The 15,928-nt window shown below is 55.8% G+C and overlaps 2 protein-coding genes across 3 annotated transcripts in view; one reads left to right on the forward strand and one right to left on the reverse strand.

Moving 5' to 3' along the window:
- Positions 1–1,477: 1,477 nt before the first annotated feature.
- DAO (D-amino acid oxidase) lies at positions 1,478–13,978 on the reverse strand. The gene is made up of 11 exons (XM_009472431.2): positions 13,820–13,978; positions 12,191–12,396; positions 11,940–12,054; positions 11,500–11,576; positions 10,991–11,056; positions 10,092–10,146; positions 9,489–9,593; positions 8,815–8,897; positions 6,879–6,996; positions 5,873–5,971; positions 1,478–4,325 (listed from the first exon to the last, which is right to left on the reverse strand). Exons 2-11 carry the CDS (start codon positions 12,382–12,384, stop codon positions 4,194–4,196), a joined length of 1,044 nt encoding a protein of 347 aa, XP_009470706.1. The 5' UTR covers positions 12,385–12,396; positions 13,820–13,978; the 3' UTR covers positions 1,478–4,193.
- Positions 13,979–15,543: 1,565 nt separating this feature from the next.
- Positions 15,544–15,928, forward strand: part of SSH1 (slingshot protein phosphatase 1) — a 40,804-nt gene continuing 40,419 nt past the window's right edge. For both annotated transcript variants that reach the window (XM_087754418.1, XM_087754423.1), the window contains exon 1: positions 15,544–15,700. In XM_087754418.1, the coding sequence (XP_087610544.1) occupies positions 15,635–15,700 (66 nt within the window). In that variant the 5' untranslated portion in view covers positions 15,544–15,634. The remainder of the gene's footprint in view (positions 15,701–15,928) is intronic.

The raw sequence follows: 15,928 nt of genomic DNA on the forward strand, positions 1-15,928 counted from the left end.
TGGGACTTTTATGAAGGGTCAGTAACTTTAACATTTTTTTGCCTTGATGTTCAGAGATTTGAGATATGGGCTGCTTTGCGGACTCAGCTGGATGTGCAAGGGCTCAGCACTTTGCAGATGTGCCTCGTTTTGTGTGTGTCTTTTGTGCATTTGGACATAAAGAAAAGTCACAGGATTCATGTTCGCGTTATAAGTAACCTCATAGATAACTACAGCTAAATATTTTTTAAATTATCTTAAGATCTTTAGTTGCTTTTTTGCATTTAATTCATTTAATGTGGAAAATAAAAACCAGTCAGTTTTGCTTCTTGCCTATGGGTAATTTCTAGCAATGCCTTTAATGCTGCAGTAGGTGATTGCAGATCACAAAGCCCTGTTGGGAGGAGGTGGCTTAGCATGGGCCCGGACTTTGGGGCAGGGAGGGTTCCTTCTAGTTATTTACTTTTTAATGTGAACTTTTATTTTACCTGTCTTGTTTATATAAAATATAATTAAGTGCATAACCCTGACTCTATTCCTCTACCCTTTAAATGATATGCTTATTTTGATGTCCAGTAATTTACAAACATGAGGTTGTTCATGTCTGAGTCAAAATGACTAACGATCTGCAAATACTTTGCATGCTCACACAGTGTGTTCTCATCTCAGCGTGCATTAATCTTCCTTCTCACAGCTTGTGCAGCCGCTGACAGTCCACTGGGATGAAGAGTCTTATTTCTGGGAATGGAAACAGTTGGTAACTGCGGAAGGGTTTGTATCACGGAAGCAATACTTAGGGAGAATATTCATTCTTCTGTGTTTTCTGTGAACTTTTTGGCATCCTCAGCCATTTCTAAAGCTCATTCTGTTTTCCAAAATGCCAGAGCTGCTGTTTGCTTACAGAGGATAACTTTACTGATACTTGATGTATTTCCAGCTTTGTTCTGTGTCACAGGCAATCGTTGTTGAGAACTGTGAGTTCGTAAAATGTGCTGATGCCGGCCGCTGGAGATGGCGTTTTGTGCTTCTCAAGAAAGTATGTGCAGTAGCTGTCCAGACATCCCACTGGCTTTCTCTTACCTTACCCCGCCACAGAAGTGAACTTCAATCTCATGACTCTTCTGTCCCACAGTGTTTCCTCTCTGGCTGCCAACAGTGCAAAATACCTTTCCTGCCGCTCTGGTCTCCAAACGGAGCGATCAGCTGAGCTCCGTGCGAGTGTCCCAGGCATTTCTGTACGGGAGTGCGAATTCTTAATGGGCCCGGGGCTACTAGCAACAACAACACACAGGCAACCACGTAATTTCACATGACGGTATTTCAGGTTCATTTGTCTACTCAGAATCTGAAATGACAGCTCTTCCTCCTGCAGGATGAAGTGTTCGGGATAAATGTGCGGGGAGACATGGAATGATGATCTACTGGGATGTCTCTATGGAATTAGCATTTGAGGCCCTATCTGTGCCATCACTAAGAAGAGAAAGCATCACGCACAAGATACTTGAATATTGCTTTTATTGTGCACACATATTAAATTGTGGCCTTTTAGAAAATAAGCAAAATTAGACTGCAAATAAAATGACACATCTAATAATTTCTGTTTGTTTTCCAAGAGGCCGTGGAAGGCCACAGGACAGCTGCTCCTATAGGCTCTAAGATCAGAAGAATCAACTGCTTATTGCAAGCTATACAATGATTTGCTGCACCCCTGCTAATCCCGTGTCGCTCTTTTGAAATCAGATGAGTAGTGTTGGATTTCCAGCAGTGCAAATGGGAGGACGATATGGTCCTTAATATTTCATATTTGGAATAAGTGAAATCAAGTGGATGCTGTTTCACTGAATGGCTTCTACTGAAGTGGTATCAGGGTTAGCATTAATCAGTGGTAAATTTTCTCCAGCTATTGTTTTCTTTTTTCTGTCTTTTTCTTCATTATACCCCTTTGAATGTGGCTGAATGTATCAGGGGAGCTGCCAGATAAAGCGGGAAACCCTTTTGACAGACAGACTGGACAGGACAGGGGCTCCTCATTTTCCTATGTCTACCTCTGTTTTTTAAGCACACTGCAGAGGTGCCTCAGCTACCAGACAGCAGCGGCTCCTTAATGCACCCCCACGCTCCGTCGCCTTCTGAGGACAGACGCTGGTCTGCCCCTGCCTCTGCCAGAACTCCACAGCAGCCAACGGAGTTGCCCGTCACCTCTGCTGCGGCGGCCGCTGGCCAGGGCTGGCCTAAGTGACTGCGTTCTGCCAGAAAGCACGAATGACCACGGCTATCATAAGGTGTCTTACGCTCGGCAAGGATGCGAGGAGCACCAGTGTTAGGCCAAAGTCGCAGTCGGAGGAACTCCAGCACCTGCTCGTCGGTGCTTTCGACAGCAAGTTGTTGCCTTGGGCTCGAGTGCCACAGGCGTGAGAATTCCCATGCCATGTCACTTTGCTGGCACTGCAGGTGTCACAGCAGAGGCAAACACAACCAACCCGCACCTTTACAAAGGGAAGAGAGGAAGGGAAGGGGACAGGGCAGCAGCCACTGAGAAATTCCGGCCCTGGCAGCGAGAGTAACCATTGCTGCTGTTGTAAAAGGGCAGACAATTAGCAGATGCACTCAGCAAAGCTCGTCAGGGCTTTCTGACCGCTCAGAGTGTGTAAGCTGGAGAAGTACGCAACGGTCACATAGTGTTCAGTGGAAAATGAGGTCGCTGGAAGGTCTCCCAGGGCCACGGCTGTGCTGGCACGGTAACCTCCATAGCGCTGCTGAAAATGAGACAAGTCTGCGCAGCCACGGGGCAGCAGATCTCGCGTGCGTGGACTGTCTCCAGCAGCACTGAGCGCTCATTGCTTCCTGCAAAGCCTTCACAAGTTTCTCTTTTCCTTGGTGAAACTGAAGCAGCGCGTCAGGAGACGGGTCCTTTGACAGGGAGCAACTCTGCTGCCAGGCTGTGGCCAGGACATGCACTTTTCATGGGAATGTTTTAAATCCAGGTGCCCAGGAGGTAAAACGAGCCCAGCTGCACTGCAGCATCTCTCATTCGCTGGGTGCAGCTCCCTGGTACATCACAAATCAGGTTGATGAGCTATTTCTGGCACACCGAGTCAGAGGGAGAGAGAAGCTGCATCATAGATGAGTAAGAAACAGTTGGCTTATCTGCGGAGGAGAGCAAGCCAGGCGCTGCGTGCCAGGCTTGGGACAACCGCTAGCCTTTGGATTTGAGGCTAATGCTTCTTGACCATTCAGCACCTTGTCTGTGATGCTTTTTTGGGCAGGAAAGACAAGCGGCATGGAAAAACTGGCCAAACTGTACCTTCAGAACAGTGTATTGGGTCCCTAGCAGCGGCACTGAACACCCCTGAAAAGTGATACCCTCCTGGGAGCTGTCCCCAGCTCCTCCGGGAGGCACAACCTGCCCGGGCCCGCTCCTCTCTCAGAGCTGCTGCTCCAGCCACATCTCACGGCTGGGGGAAATGAGAAACTGAAGGGCCCGTGGGAGTTTTAGGGACGAGAACAGCTATTTTGCGTATGCTCTCTGCTATATATAGAGTCTGGCAAGTACACAGGGCTGGAACATGTTGCTTTTGTTGCTAAAAACATCATTTGGAAAGCCCATTTTAGGCAACTGCTGCTGTTTATTGCCAGATACACTAACCAGGTGCTGTAGACCCGTGCTTTGTCCTGGCGTGAATGTAAGAAAAGCTATTGTAACCAAAGCACGTGCTTTTAGAGCTGTTGTTACTTCCCCGGGAGCTTCAGAGCTTCTTCCTACTAAGGAGCTTTTGCCTCCTGGGGGAAGCTTGCAAATCTAATTACATGCTGGGTGTCGGAGCAGTCAGCAAAGACCTCAGGTGGCACCGGCTCAGTTTCAGATCCTGTCCCATCGTGCAGATGAACTGCAGGACTGTCAAGATTTGAGCTGAACCCTGCCTGCCCTTTGCAGACTGATCCCCAGGATAGAAATGCATTTTGCCACAGAGAATTAGTCCATATTTTAAAGCACGTCCTTTAGGTAGGTTGTGCAAGGCCAGGGTGGAGGGAACTCAGCCGTCTGGCAAATGGCAGCGACAGAACTGGCAGCAACCTGAAAACGAGACACTACGAACCAGTGCTGGAGCTGGCGGGAGGGCTGAACGGCTCCTGTGTATCACTGTGTTATTTGCATCTTTCTGCCGTGATTTCTAAGCTACTGCTGTCTTGATAATCCTGGGTGAGCCGGCAACTCACAAGCGGGGCTGTGGTGGGCTGGCCAGCTTCTTCTCCTGGAGGATGCTCCCAAAGAGCCTGGCTGCTGCCATGGCACAGCCCCAGTGGATGGTGATACCGAACCCGCCGTGGCCATAGTTGTGTATCACCTGGGGGAGGAGAGAACAGATCAGTTCTGAGAAAGCTGCGCTGGAGCCCTCTGGGGTGAAGGGCAGCAAGGAGCCATGACAGTGGCCGGGAATGTCCTTAGTGTCTTTGGATTGACTCTTCGATCCGGGAGCTCCCGGTGCACAGCTCAGCAACCCGCTGCTCTTTCCCTCCCTCCAAAAGCCACCGGAGAGGCAGGAGAAACTCCGCATGGTTCAGCAGGGCCCTGGAGCATCCTCTGCACCCGCTGCTCCAGCCACCCCGAAACGCAGCAGCGGGGCTCGCAGCCGTGTTCCTCAGAGCACACGTTGCATCCTACCTAGTGTTTGTTCCTGCCAAGGTAAATTACTGTGCTTCAGCAGGAGCCCTGACTCATCGCTGGGATCAATAGCTACACCTCTCCTGTGCCAAGGCAGCGCAGATCTGATGTGCTGATAGAGGAACAGAGTGATCCATAAATTAATGCAAATGCAGCATTGCTTTGAACCGTGCTCTGGGCCTTGCCTAAATACACCGTTTTCTTTCCAAGACTCTCCAGCTAAAAATTGAATATATTTTCATTACATTTAATTACATTTTGCAGTCGCCATCCCCTTTGGAGCTTTAATCTCTTCTTCCAAGCTGTACAAAGACATACGCATGCAATCGAATCAAGGATTCCCTCTGCAGGTCTGCTGATGAGCATTCAGGCAACAGCGCTAAGGAGTGATGTGGTCCTACATGAAAAGGTGCTGTGCTGAGGGTCCAAGAACAGATGGCACACTGAAACTCATGCCATCCCCAGTCTCCTTTCTCTTAAAAGGTATATTAGCAGCGCAAGGCGATTTAAAGAGCCATTGCCCTGGGGAAGTTTTACATGAGACACCCAGCTTTACCTACACAGAGGCTGCCCCACGGCAGCTACAGCCCCACCAGCGTCCCTCCGTGCCTTCACCATGTTTCATTTCATGCTGCTGCTGAGCTTCAAACTGGAAGAAATCTCAAGAAGCCCAATCTTTGCACCAACAACCTGGTGTCAGTGCTGGAGGCCTGGAGCAGTTTATTAAAAACTGCGTATTGGGTTTTATTAAACAGAGACATGAAGTTGCATGCACAAGGGCTGTACACTTACGGGCTCCCAGCAGAAAACCACCCTACTTTAAATGCTGACACCAAAACACGGTTTGCATGTGCCTTGTGTGTTCTGGGAGCAGCAGAGCCCGTGCCAGAGCTTTTCTCCCATATGGGTTTTTTGGTGTCTATTAAGGACTAAGCTCCAGCTGCAGGTTTTCCTTTGACAGGAGCGCTCCCTGCCCGCTCTCCCCATAAAATCCACCAAAACTTAATATCTTTGCCACTTGTCTCTGACACTGGGCTGAAAGTGGCTCAAAGAGTCACTCGTTATTAGACGGGAGACGGAGCGAGGAGCGATGAACGCAGGGCAGCGCGGCTGCGGGCTGAAGAGCAGCAGCGTTAGCTGGACATTGGTGCTGCACTGCCAAGGTCACAGTGGCTGATGTGCAATTAGCGCGGTGTTAATGGCACTCGGCGTCGGGGCTGTGCACGGTACCTCTGCCTGGAAATGCCCGTGGCGGACGGTCTCCCGCTCCAAGCGAACCCAGGGGCGCGCCGGTCTCAAGCCGCTCCACTCCCCTACGATCTTTGCTTTCTGAAAGCAAAACCACATCAGCGCCTGCACAACAGTTCTCCAAATTACAGCAGCCAAATGTCACCCCAACATCTTAGCTACGTGATCCATGCGACAAGGACTCTTGCAATGAGCGGGGGACAGGGGTTCCCCCATCCCTGCTGCCACACCGGCTCCTGGGATGCTGCAAGGGGCGGCTGGGCAGAACAATTTTGGTTCACAGCCCACACGTTGCCAGCCTGCAGCAGAGCTGGCGAGGCAAACCGCTGTACCAAAGCCCCGCACTGCCTTTCCTGCTGACCCAGGGCACAACGGCAGCGTCAGGACTCGATACAAACCAGCCTCACCACACGCCGGCATTTCTCTCATGCAGCAGCACCAAAAGGCGGGGCGGGGGGACGCACCACGACCGAAGGGCTGGGACCTTCCAACACTTCTGTTCCTATTTTTTACCAGCTATATCAGTAATTCCTTTTTCCTACAAACCTAGTCTCAAAAATAACGCCAGATCCTGACCCTGCCTGTCGACCAGCCAGGTGTACAGAGCCCAAGATGTGCATGATGAACACGGCCAGGCACGCAGAAACACCGAGCCCTGCCACCCCCCCTGTGTTTTACCCTCTCGCTGAGTGCTGCGTGCTGCTGTGGGGGTGCGTGCAAAAAGCCCAGGCTTACTGTATGTGCACGCTTCACCCGTCACCGGCGGGTTTCTCAGCACGGCGGCTGACACTGCATAAGCAATGGCCGCTTTGCAGCTCTCCTGGGTAGCTGAAGGCAGGTGCCGCGTGTTACTCGTATAAGACTCAGATTTTGTGGTTTGTCCTCAGCGTCCTTCCCCGGTGGCCTCAGCTGCGCCTGAGCACCCGGGCTCTCCGTGCCCCCTCCCTCCCCACCTCCCAGCAGCGGGCGCTGGGTCGGGGTCGCCCACCTGGAGAGCAGGGAGCAGCCTGCAGCAGTTCTCCCAGATGGTTTTGTGATCCTGGGCGCTGTTTTCTTCGTTCCAGTTGCCATGCTGATAGATCCCTCCCAAGACCGTGAACTCACTCCTGCACCAAGAGCCAAAGGAGATAAATGGTGGTGAGCGTCCGCAGCCGTCCCTTGCTGGGCCATCACACGGAGGGACTCTGCGTGCGTGTGTGATTTATGGATCCTGCTACACCCTGAGCCTGCAACATATTCCTGCTGGAGAAACTCTCACGCCATGCAGGCAAGAGAGCAGTGCCTGCATGTCTGCTCATGAGCAAGTCATGCATTAAATACTATCAGCACCCCAAAGGCCCTTCTCTGGGCAAACCAAACCGCTAATTTCATCTTCTATCAAGCAGGCCTGCTCCTGCCTGCCTGGGGGAGAGAGTTGGAAGGAATGGGATGCCTGCAGTGGGGACCACAAAGAAACAGATGTCCGTTGCTGCTGCCCCAAAACTCCTGCGGAGTAGCAGAGGACAAGAGCCGGGTTAAGGCGGGGGGGAGCTGGGGGTGTCTGTACCTGCTGGACTCTTCTAAAACCTTGCTTGAGCCCTGGGAAGCACAAAGACAAAAGGGCTGAATGCTGGGGCGTGCAGGAGGGGAGCCCCCAGGGCCGAGCTCTCCAGCGTGGAAGAGGTGTCCTCCATGCCTGGGTGCTGGACCCGGCTCCTCTGGGAGCCAGCCTGGTGCCCAGCCATGACAGCTCAAGCTAAAATAAACACCGGGAGAGGAATTCATATGTAGCTGGGACTGCGATCAGAAATCGCTTGGAATACTTTGCTTGGGGGCTGTGAGCATTTAAAGCTCCTATTTACATAATGGCTTATTGCCTAATCCTGAAATATTAGCACAATAGGAAGTGCCAGAAATGCAGCATTCAAATTACAGCTTAAAAACACCTCTCCATTGCCAAAGCGGGGTAGATGGCTGCTCTCAGGAGGAAACAGAGGCGGGATGAACAGCAGACGTATTTATTTGTCCTGCAGTTTAGCTCCCCGGGTACACGCATACGCTGCTGTCTCAGGTAGATCCCAGCTCCCCTCAGAAAGCTGCTGGTGGGAAGCAGGTGGAAAGTGCTGCTCGCTGAGCTCGGGAGATGGTGCTTTCGGGGCCAGGATCTCACTTCAGCCCTCCTCATCCCTATGGGGACGCAGAAATAAGGTTTTCCCCTGGGACTGCTCCTTGGTTCTCACAGGAAGGTGGCAGGGAGCCCTGTGTGGTGCTAAACTGAATGGGATGCCCCCAGGGGACATCTCACCAACAGGCTAACAGTGCTGGGAAGGCTGAGCTTTTTAGGGTAGGCTTTTATTAAAGTAAAAAGGATTCCTGCCACTAGTTTTAATGGGAGCAGGAATCAGAAGTGCCTTTCCCCACAATGAGCTGCTGTACAGCAGTTTTGTCAGCACCATTGATAAAAAAGATGGGTACAAATGTGAAAACAAAGGATCTCCCCCAAAATATTTGCCCCACTGTCAGAGTTTGGCTCTTTTGAGGACCTGACCAGGACTGCTTTGGTGGGATTTGCTCCTTGGAATAGGACAGGACCAGGGGCATTGAAGCCCCGCGGTGCTGCCTGATCCAAGAGTCCAGGAGCCCAGGACCAGCCCGGACCCGTCTCACATCCGAGTGCCGAGCCGGGGTCTGCGCAGGGAGCTCACGCTCTCTGTGCTGACCATGGGAGCTCCGTCACTTTGCCTGCCCACGTCCTTCTGCTCTTCTCCCACGCAGCAAATAAAAGCATCATCAGGCCAGGTATGAACCCAGGCCTGGGCTGCTGCAACAGGGGTGCTGCAGGGCAGACGTCAGCAGGGAGCCGCGTCCCAGCCGGTGCTTTAGGAGCGCTGACAGCAGAGCATCACTAACGCCAGCCAGACCCTGCCTTGCCCGCTGTCACCTACCCCGGTATGACGTACGGCGAGTTGTAGATACCAGATTCCATGTCGTGAGTGATGATGAAATGCTTCACCCACGGGGCCAGGACCTGGGAGACGAAAGGGAGAGGGTTAGGGAGAGCCAGAGAGCGGGGTCCCCGGCTCAGGGAGGCAGCAGGAGGGACGGGGGCAGCTTGGCGAATGTGGACACCAGCGTCCACACGTGGTGCCCTCCCTTCTGCTCAGGCTCTATGTACACCATGGCGCTGGCTTCCTTGCGCTGCCGCCATGGGAAGACAGGGAGATGGGCGGGCAGGCAGGCAAGCAGAGGAGCTTCCTACCTGGCATGAGTCTGTGTTTCCCCAAATAATCATCCTCTTCTCCCAAGGATTTTTTGTCTTTTTATTACTAGCATTACACCTCTGGCCTCCGAGCCGAGCCTTCACCTGACCAAGAAACAGGCTGGAGACTTGGGGCATCCCCACGGCTGAACCAGGAACGGGATCCAGGTTTTCTGCTCCAGCCTCCCTACACATGAGGGTTTTACATGACCACCATTTGCTGGGAGTCAGGACCTGGTCCCGGTGTGGGTCCAGCCCACAAGTCCACAATTTGCCCCAGAGGGCATATCTCATGAGGTGGCTGACAAATGGCTCCTCCAGAAAAAAGAGGGGGGGACACAAGCCCTGCACCCATCTCACCTTTATGACCTGTCCACGGCCAGGCTGTAGCTCCGGGTCGGGCTGCAGCTCCCCCGCACGCACCCCCGTGCAGTTTATTACAACATCCACACCTTGGGCAAAGATCTAATGAGAGACAGACGCGGCGCGGTGAGCAGTGCACACAGAGCGATGCTTCCGAGGGCGCTACCCACGGGGGGCACGAGATTCCTGCATCAAAGCCAAGCCAAGTACTCGGTCCAACAGTTTGGTAATGAATAAACCATAAGGGCTGGATCCAGGGCATAGCTTCCCCAGCGTGGCTCCTGCAGAGACCCCATGTGTGCAGGCAAGGAGAATGTTTGCAATTTAAGGGAAAGCCGTACTGCCGATGCTTGGCTGCATCTTCGCTCAGTGCCGGCCAAATGTGCTACCCCATCCCCTCTCAGCCATCTCTTGATGCTCAAGAGCCTTTCTCTTTCCTGGTAGAATTTGTTTCCTAGGTCTCGGCGTAGTCTTGCTGCTGTCCCCTGGCGCATCACTCATGCCAAGGGACATCCCGGAGCAGCACATGCCTGCTGGACGCTGCTTCTCCACATCAGGATGGGGCCATGCCCGCTGCCCCAACTTGACCTCACCACTCACCTGCTGGAAAGATTCAACCTTCTTATGGAAAAACTTCACTCCTCTCTGTGTTAACCTGGGAAGAACAAGTTCATTTGTTACTGGCAAATTAAAAGCAAATGTACCATTCAAATTAGCACCTGTAGCTGATACCCAGAGTAGGTACGGCTTGTTGCTCCTCGTAATAAACAGCCGTGGTTCTTCTCGGTGGTTCCTAACATTCTCCAGTCATTAGCTCATTTCCCTAACGGCCCAGAGCTACCGAGGGTGATCAGTCCTGCTAAGCCCTGCACCAGAGCCCAGGTCTTCTGCTGTGGATAGGGCACCCACTCCACGTTAGAAACAACAAGGACAAAACCAAGCCCCAAATACTCCCATAGCCAAAAGCCACGAAGTGCTCAGATACAGCTCGAATTATCCCATTACCTGAATTTTTATCATGCAAAAATACACTCTTGGCCTAACTGTTAAAGTGGGGAGGCTGTTACCCCACTGGGGCAATGAGCCAGAATTCCAGGCCCTTTTCCCCCGCTTCCCAGCGATGCATCCCCGCCTCCCCTCTCCTTCAGCTCATCCCGCCATGCCGTCGCCCCTGCGGGGCACGGGCTGAGGGTGGCTGAGAGCTGGGGAGGATGCTCAGGTCCCTGTGGGTGCTGTCACATGGAAGCCACCAGCACCAGCATTTTCAAGCTGAGCAGGTCAGAGGCACAGCAGGACACGAGGTGGCCGCCTAAAATCGGTGCTGCCTAAACTCAGCCACCAACTTGGCATGAGAGAAGGATCCGGGGCAACACCTGATGCGCAAGGATGAAAATCCACGCTTGCTTCCCACATCCCCGTGGCCAGAGAAACCAGGGGGAGCGGCAGTCTCCCGCACCAGCACAGCCGCAGCCCCAGAGCCGTGGCGGCTCTGCACTCACCTGTTGGTGAGCCACGGCAGGTAGCTCCTGCACTCCAGCATCAGCGCCGTGTTGAACCAGCCGTAGCTGAAAGCAGACGAGGAGAGAAAAGCCATAAGGACCCGCAGCAGCTTTATGCGAGCAGCCGCCTCCTGCCCTAATGCTCCCAACAGCCGCTGCAGCTCTGGGACCCCGATTCCCCCTTATACAACAAGTGCATAATTTTTTTCCCTCTGTTTACAGCATAAAACACCTGCTGATTTTCTTCCCCCAGTTTGACAATAGTAATAGTGAAGTAAGATAGGGGCTGGAATGGTTTCCATGCTGGGCTGCTGCTTTTTTGGCTTGTTTGAGGTGTTTCCTACTTATTTTAAGGGATGAAGCTGTAACGAAGCAAGGCCACTTCTGCTCCTGCAATTTCTTGTCCTCGCCACTCCTTGAAAGGGAGGCATCTGGGACCATCCAGCCATACCTGTCCTGCCTGGGGGAAAGCACATCAGAGACTCTCTGGAAAATGGACTGAAAAATACCTGTAGCCAGGGAAGAGCTCAAGCTCTTTTGGTGTCAAGTTCCTGAATCCCAGGACAATGTTCTTCCAAGACGGGTCCTGCAGTAGGGGAAAAAGGTCCAAGGCTCATTCATGAACCCGAATCGCCATGCCATCGTGGGACAGAAGCCATGGGGGGGGACAGCCCACCCCAAAGGAGGGCGGGCAGGCGGGCAGCTGCGGCACACCATGGCCGGCAAGGCTCTGCCGGCTCCCGCCCTCGGAGGGCTCAGCCCTTACTTCATACCAGTATTGCATCGGGGGCACAGAAAACACCGAGTCCCGGGCAAACTGTCACAAGACAAACTTGGAAGGATTCGGAAGCATTCAGAGCATTGTCTGGGAAGAAGTACAACCCTGCCCGCCCCCGGGCAGCCTCTGAGCTGGAGCCCTTCCCAGCCCTGGCTGTGACTTGCTCCTTACCGGCACCGGCTGCGTAAACAGGTTGTAGCCAGAAATTAGGAAAAGTCCCATTTCCTTCGCTGCCGGTGAGCCTAGGTGCCCGAGGAGGTAATCGAATGTCTCTTTATTCCAGAGCCTGTGATGAAAACAGGAGAGCGATGGCTCTGTCAGGCCCATGGAGCTGTGCCGGGGCAGCTCAGCCCCTCGTGCACTGATGGGCAAGCCAGGGCGGACAGGGCACCAGCCTCCTCCTCCTCATCATCCTCACTTACGTCTCCTGCAGGTTGCCATGGTCGCTCAGGTAGGGCTGCCACAAGCCGGCCGCCCCGTCGCTGGTGGTGTGGGGCGTGTAGCGATCTGCATAGACCTCCACCTCCAGGGAGGGCACCAGGCTGTGGTACTGCTCATGGATGCACAGGGCGGTGGAGAGGCCAATCACCCCGGCCCCGACGATGGCCACGCGCATGGCTCTGGCTCTCTGCAGGGGGAAAACACCTGAAGGGCAGCGCCAGGGCCAGAGAGCTGCTTGGATGAGCCAGGGCTTCCCGGGAGGGAGGGCATCAGCTCCTGCAGGACCCGACCTGGCCTCGGCTCTGCTGCCGGAGCAGAGCTGGGCTGCAGGGAAGGGGCTGAGCTGCTCTTGGTGCATTTGTGAGCATTTCTTGTAAAGCCTCCCAAGTCCTCTTCAACACCCGCCTGCGCTGACCAGGCACTGAAATCATGGTTGAGGGGGGTGTAGTTTGCCACCATGGCAGGGGAACGTTTCTCCATTGCTCGCAGCCCTTGTGCTCGGGGCGGCATCCCTGGCCCTGCCCTTGGGCATGCTATAGCTGCTGGTGAGCAGTAACGCTGCAGCTCAGCTGCCCACGGCCACGCTGCTCTGCCTGGCAGAAAAAGCCGCGGTTGCTTCATGCCCTGCGGCAGCGCGGGGCAGAGCGGCACAGCCATCGGCACCCTCCTCTCTCTCCCTTCCAGCAGCCAGCACGCCGAGGGCAAGCAGCCGGGGAGAGGTGGGTGCACCCACCCACTCGCACTGTCTCCCACGGGACAGCGCGAGCCCTCCATGCCCAGCGACCCAGCCCCGCTCCGGGGCACTCCTCATTCTCCCCAGCCCCTGGCACAGGTGGGAGACAAAAGAGGTGGGGACAGATAAAAGAAATGGGAAACAATGGGGGTTTTCCAGGGAGCAATGCCAGATGTGATAGATGCAAGGATGGCTCCTCGCACTGCTGTTGCCCTGGGGGCTGCCTGCACATGGGGGCGGCTGTGCAACACCCCAAACCCTTCCTGGCACCGGCTGGGAGAACTGCTGTTTGTATACGCCGACTGCAAAGAGGGTCTGCAGCCCCCCTCAGTGCCCTGGCTCTTCCCTCTCGACAGAGCTTTCCTGCCTCGCAGCCTGGAAAAAGCCCTGTGGTCACCGTCTGGGCAGAGAGTGGCCAAGGACCGATTTGAGGAAGGGCTGGGGGTACAACGGGGCAGAGCACCTCAGTCTGGGTCACAACCCTGGACACTCAGCTGCCAGCGCGTGGGTAAGGGGAAGGATGCCAGCAGCATGCCAGACCTGGTTCTGCGGAGCACGAGTAAATTCTAGCCCATAGTTTTATTTGGAGAAGGTGAAGCGCAGCATCTCTGCTCTGAAAGGCAGCCCACAGCGGGACTGACATTTGCTGGGATGGAGGGATGAGTCATTGGGACGGTGAAGCACCGAAGGCAGCGGGAGAGCCACGCTGCTTCCCATCTGCTGTGGTTTTATAACCTACGGCCGGCAGGAACTGGGGCTGTCTCCTCTACCTGCAGCCCCGGGGACTTGCCCCGGGCTGCCCCGGCAGCACGAGCCAAGGAGGTATCTGCCTCACTGGTCAATAAATAACGTACACACGCATTTTTCAGCAGCTTACCTGCAGAGCGTGTGGTCCTCAGGGCAGCTGCCGCAGTTTTCAGGGACTTCGACAGAGCCACCTTCTCAGGGCAGCTTGTTTACAGCCCAGCACACTGCCCGCAGTGCAAGGTCTAAGCGCCAAGGGCAGGGGGATCACAGCCCATCCCCAGGCAACGGGGCCAAAGTCTTTGCTCTGGACCCAGGGAGGTGGAGTCCCTGGCGCCAGACCGCATGCTGCTGGCAGCCGGCCCCGGAGTCGCTCCTCTGGAAAGAAAACGGGGTCGCCGCGGTCCATGGCAAAACACCATCGTTGACACTTGTCACCATGGTGACTGCTGGCTGCCCCAACGGGTCCTGGTGGATGGGGACATGAGGACGGGACACCCCAGCCACCAGATTCCTGTGGGATCTGGGAAAATTGGATGCTTTGGTGTTGATTTTTGCGTGGTAAGAGAGAAATGGCATTGCCTCCCCGCCGATAGACCCTGGGTGCTGTGCTGCCCAGCTTCCCCCTCTCAGGGGTCAGACGGCTTCATTTCTCATTTCTAAGCTGCCTCTCCCTTCACAAAACCCACAACTTTGGGTTCTGGGCTGAAAAGCCAGGTTTCTGTCGGTGCGGATATCATTACCAGCAGCAGAGGCAGCCCTGGAAGCACAGGGCTTAATTGTTGCTACAATTAAGGATTTTACTGTGCCTAAAGCTTTTATAAGAGAGGTAACAAGGATAAAAGAAATGGGAACTCATCTCCCACACAGTCAGGTTGCAGACACCTCTCTGGAGTCCCTGGCCCAGGGTTGCACCCATGCAGCACGACCCACCGCAGGTGATGGGAATTCGGCCCCACAAAAGGCGGAGGAAAGGCACGGGCAGGCGTACGCCAGCCTGAGCAGAAGGGTGCTTTACCCCGAGAGGCCAACGGGGATGGTGCAGGAGGGTCAAGTCTGCAGGTTCATAGGGCTTAAGCACCTGTTACCTTCAATGCTTTTGGTAGCAGAGCACCACTCGCACACATTTCCAACCCCAAGCATCGTTGCGGGGGCTGCCGTCCTGCCTCCCGCCGATCCCATCCAGGCTGCCTGGCCGAGGGTGGCAGCCGGCGAAGCTACGGCTCAGGATCCCGCTCCGGATGCCGTGAAGGAGGCGCCTGGTCCGCCATGCGTGCTGCCTCCTCATCGCCTCCTCCCAGGGATGCTGCCAGGAGAAAACCCCTGGGGCAGGCGGTGTCCGAGCCCCGGGCATCCAGCCCCTCGCACCCCGGGGTGCTTCGGCACAGCAGCGTGGCAGGGACGGAGGGGGAAAGGCAGTCACCCAAGGGCCTGAATTATTAAGGGCTTTACATACAATCAGCAAAGCCTCTTATACTAATTACCCCATTACTCGTCTGCCTCTTGCTTTTGGCACCGCTGACCCCTCGCACTTTCTTCGGTCCGGTTTGAAGGACGCTCCCGGCTTGCTGCGCCCCGGAGCCCTTCAGGTGCTTCAGGGGTGAAGCTCAGACCCTACCGACGCTTTTTGGGGCGGTGGCGACCGCACCCCCACCCCCCCCCCGTGCCGAGGGGCCGGACCCCCGGTGGGGTGGGTGGCCCGGGGGCGCGGCCGCCTCGCCCGGCCCAGCCCAGCGCGGGGTCCCCGGGCGCGGCCCGGCCCGGCGGGGGGACACCGCCCCGCCCCGCCCCGGGGCCGCCCCCGCCGCCGCAGCGCCCTCGCCCCTCCCCGCGGCGCGGCGGCCGGGCGGGCTGCGCAGCCGCCGGGGCGGTGGAGGCGGCCGGCGCCCCGCAGCCGCCGCTGCCGCTATAGCCGGGCCCCGCCGTCGCCGCCGCCGCTACCGCCGCCATGGCGCTGGTCACGCTGCAGCGCTCGCCGACCCCCAGCGCCGCCTCCTCGGCCAGCACCAGCGAGGTGAGCCGGGCCGGCCGGGGTGGGCCGCGGCGGGGACAGCAGGGCCCGGCGGCGGGGGAGCGGAGCGGGGCGGGGCGGGACGCGGCCCCTCAGCGCCTCGGCTGGGCCCCGCGGCCCGCAGAGCTTCACGGCCCCGCGCAGCGCCAGGCCCCTCACGGCCCCGGCCCCTCACGGCCCCCCGCAGCCCCCGGCCATCCCAGCCCCTGCCCCTCGCAGCCCCCCCCGGTG

The sequence above is a fragment of the Nipponia nippon genome, unplaced genomic scaffold (genome assembly GCF_047370975.1).
Source record: "Nipponia nippon isolate SJK-2023a ecotype South Korea unplaced genomic scaffold, ASM4737097v1 scaffold_18, whole genome shotgun sequence".
Classification (NCBI taxonomy): domain Eukaryota; kingdom Metazoa; phylum Chordata; class Aves; order Pelecaniformes; family Threskiornithidae; genus Nipponia; species Nipponia nippon.

Excerpts from the sequence above, each read along its gene's own strand:
- DAO (XM_009472431.2), bottom strand. The coding sequence starts at position 12,384 with ATGCGCGTGGCCATCGTCGGGGCCGGGGTGATTGGCCTCTCCACCGCC. Across the intron at positions 11,577-11,939 it reads TGTTTACGCAGCCGGTGCCG|GACCCGTCTTGGAAGAACAT; the intron begins GTAAGGAGCAAG and ends CCCCTACTGCAG. Across the intron at positions 5,972-6,878 it reads GGCTGCTCCCTGCTCTCCAG|AAAGCAAAGATCGTAGGGGA; the intron begins GTGGGCGACCCC and ends TTTTGCTTTCAG.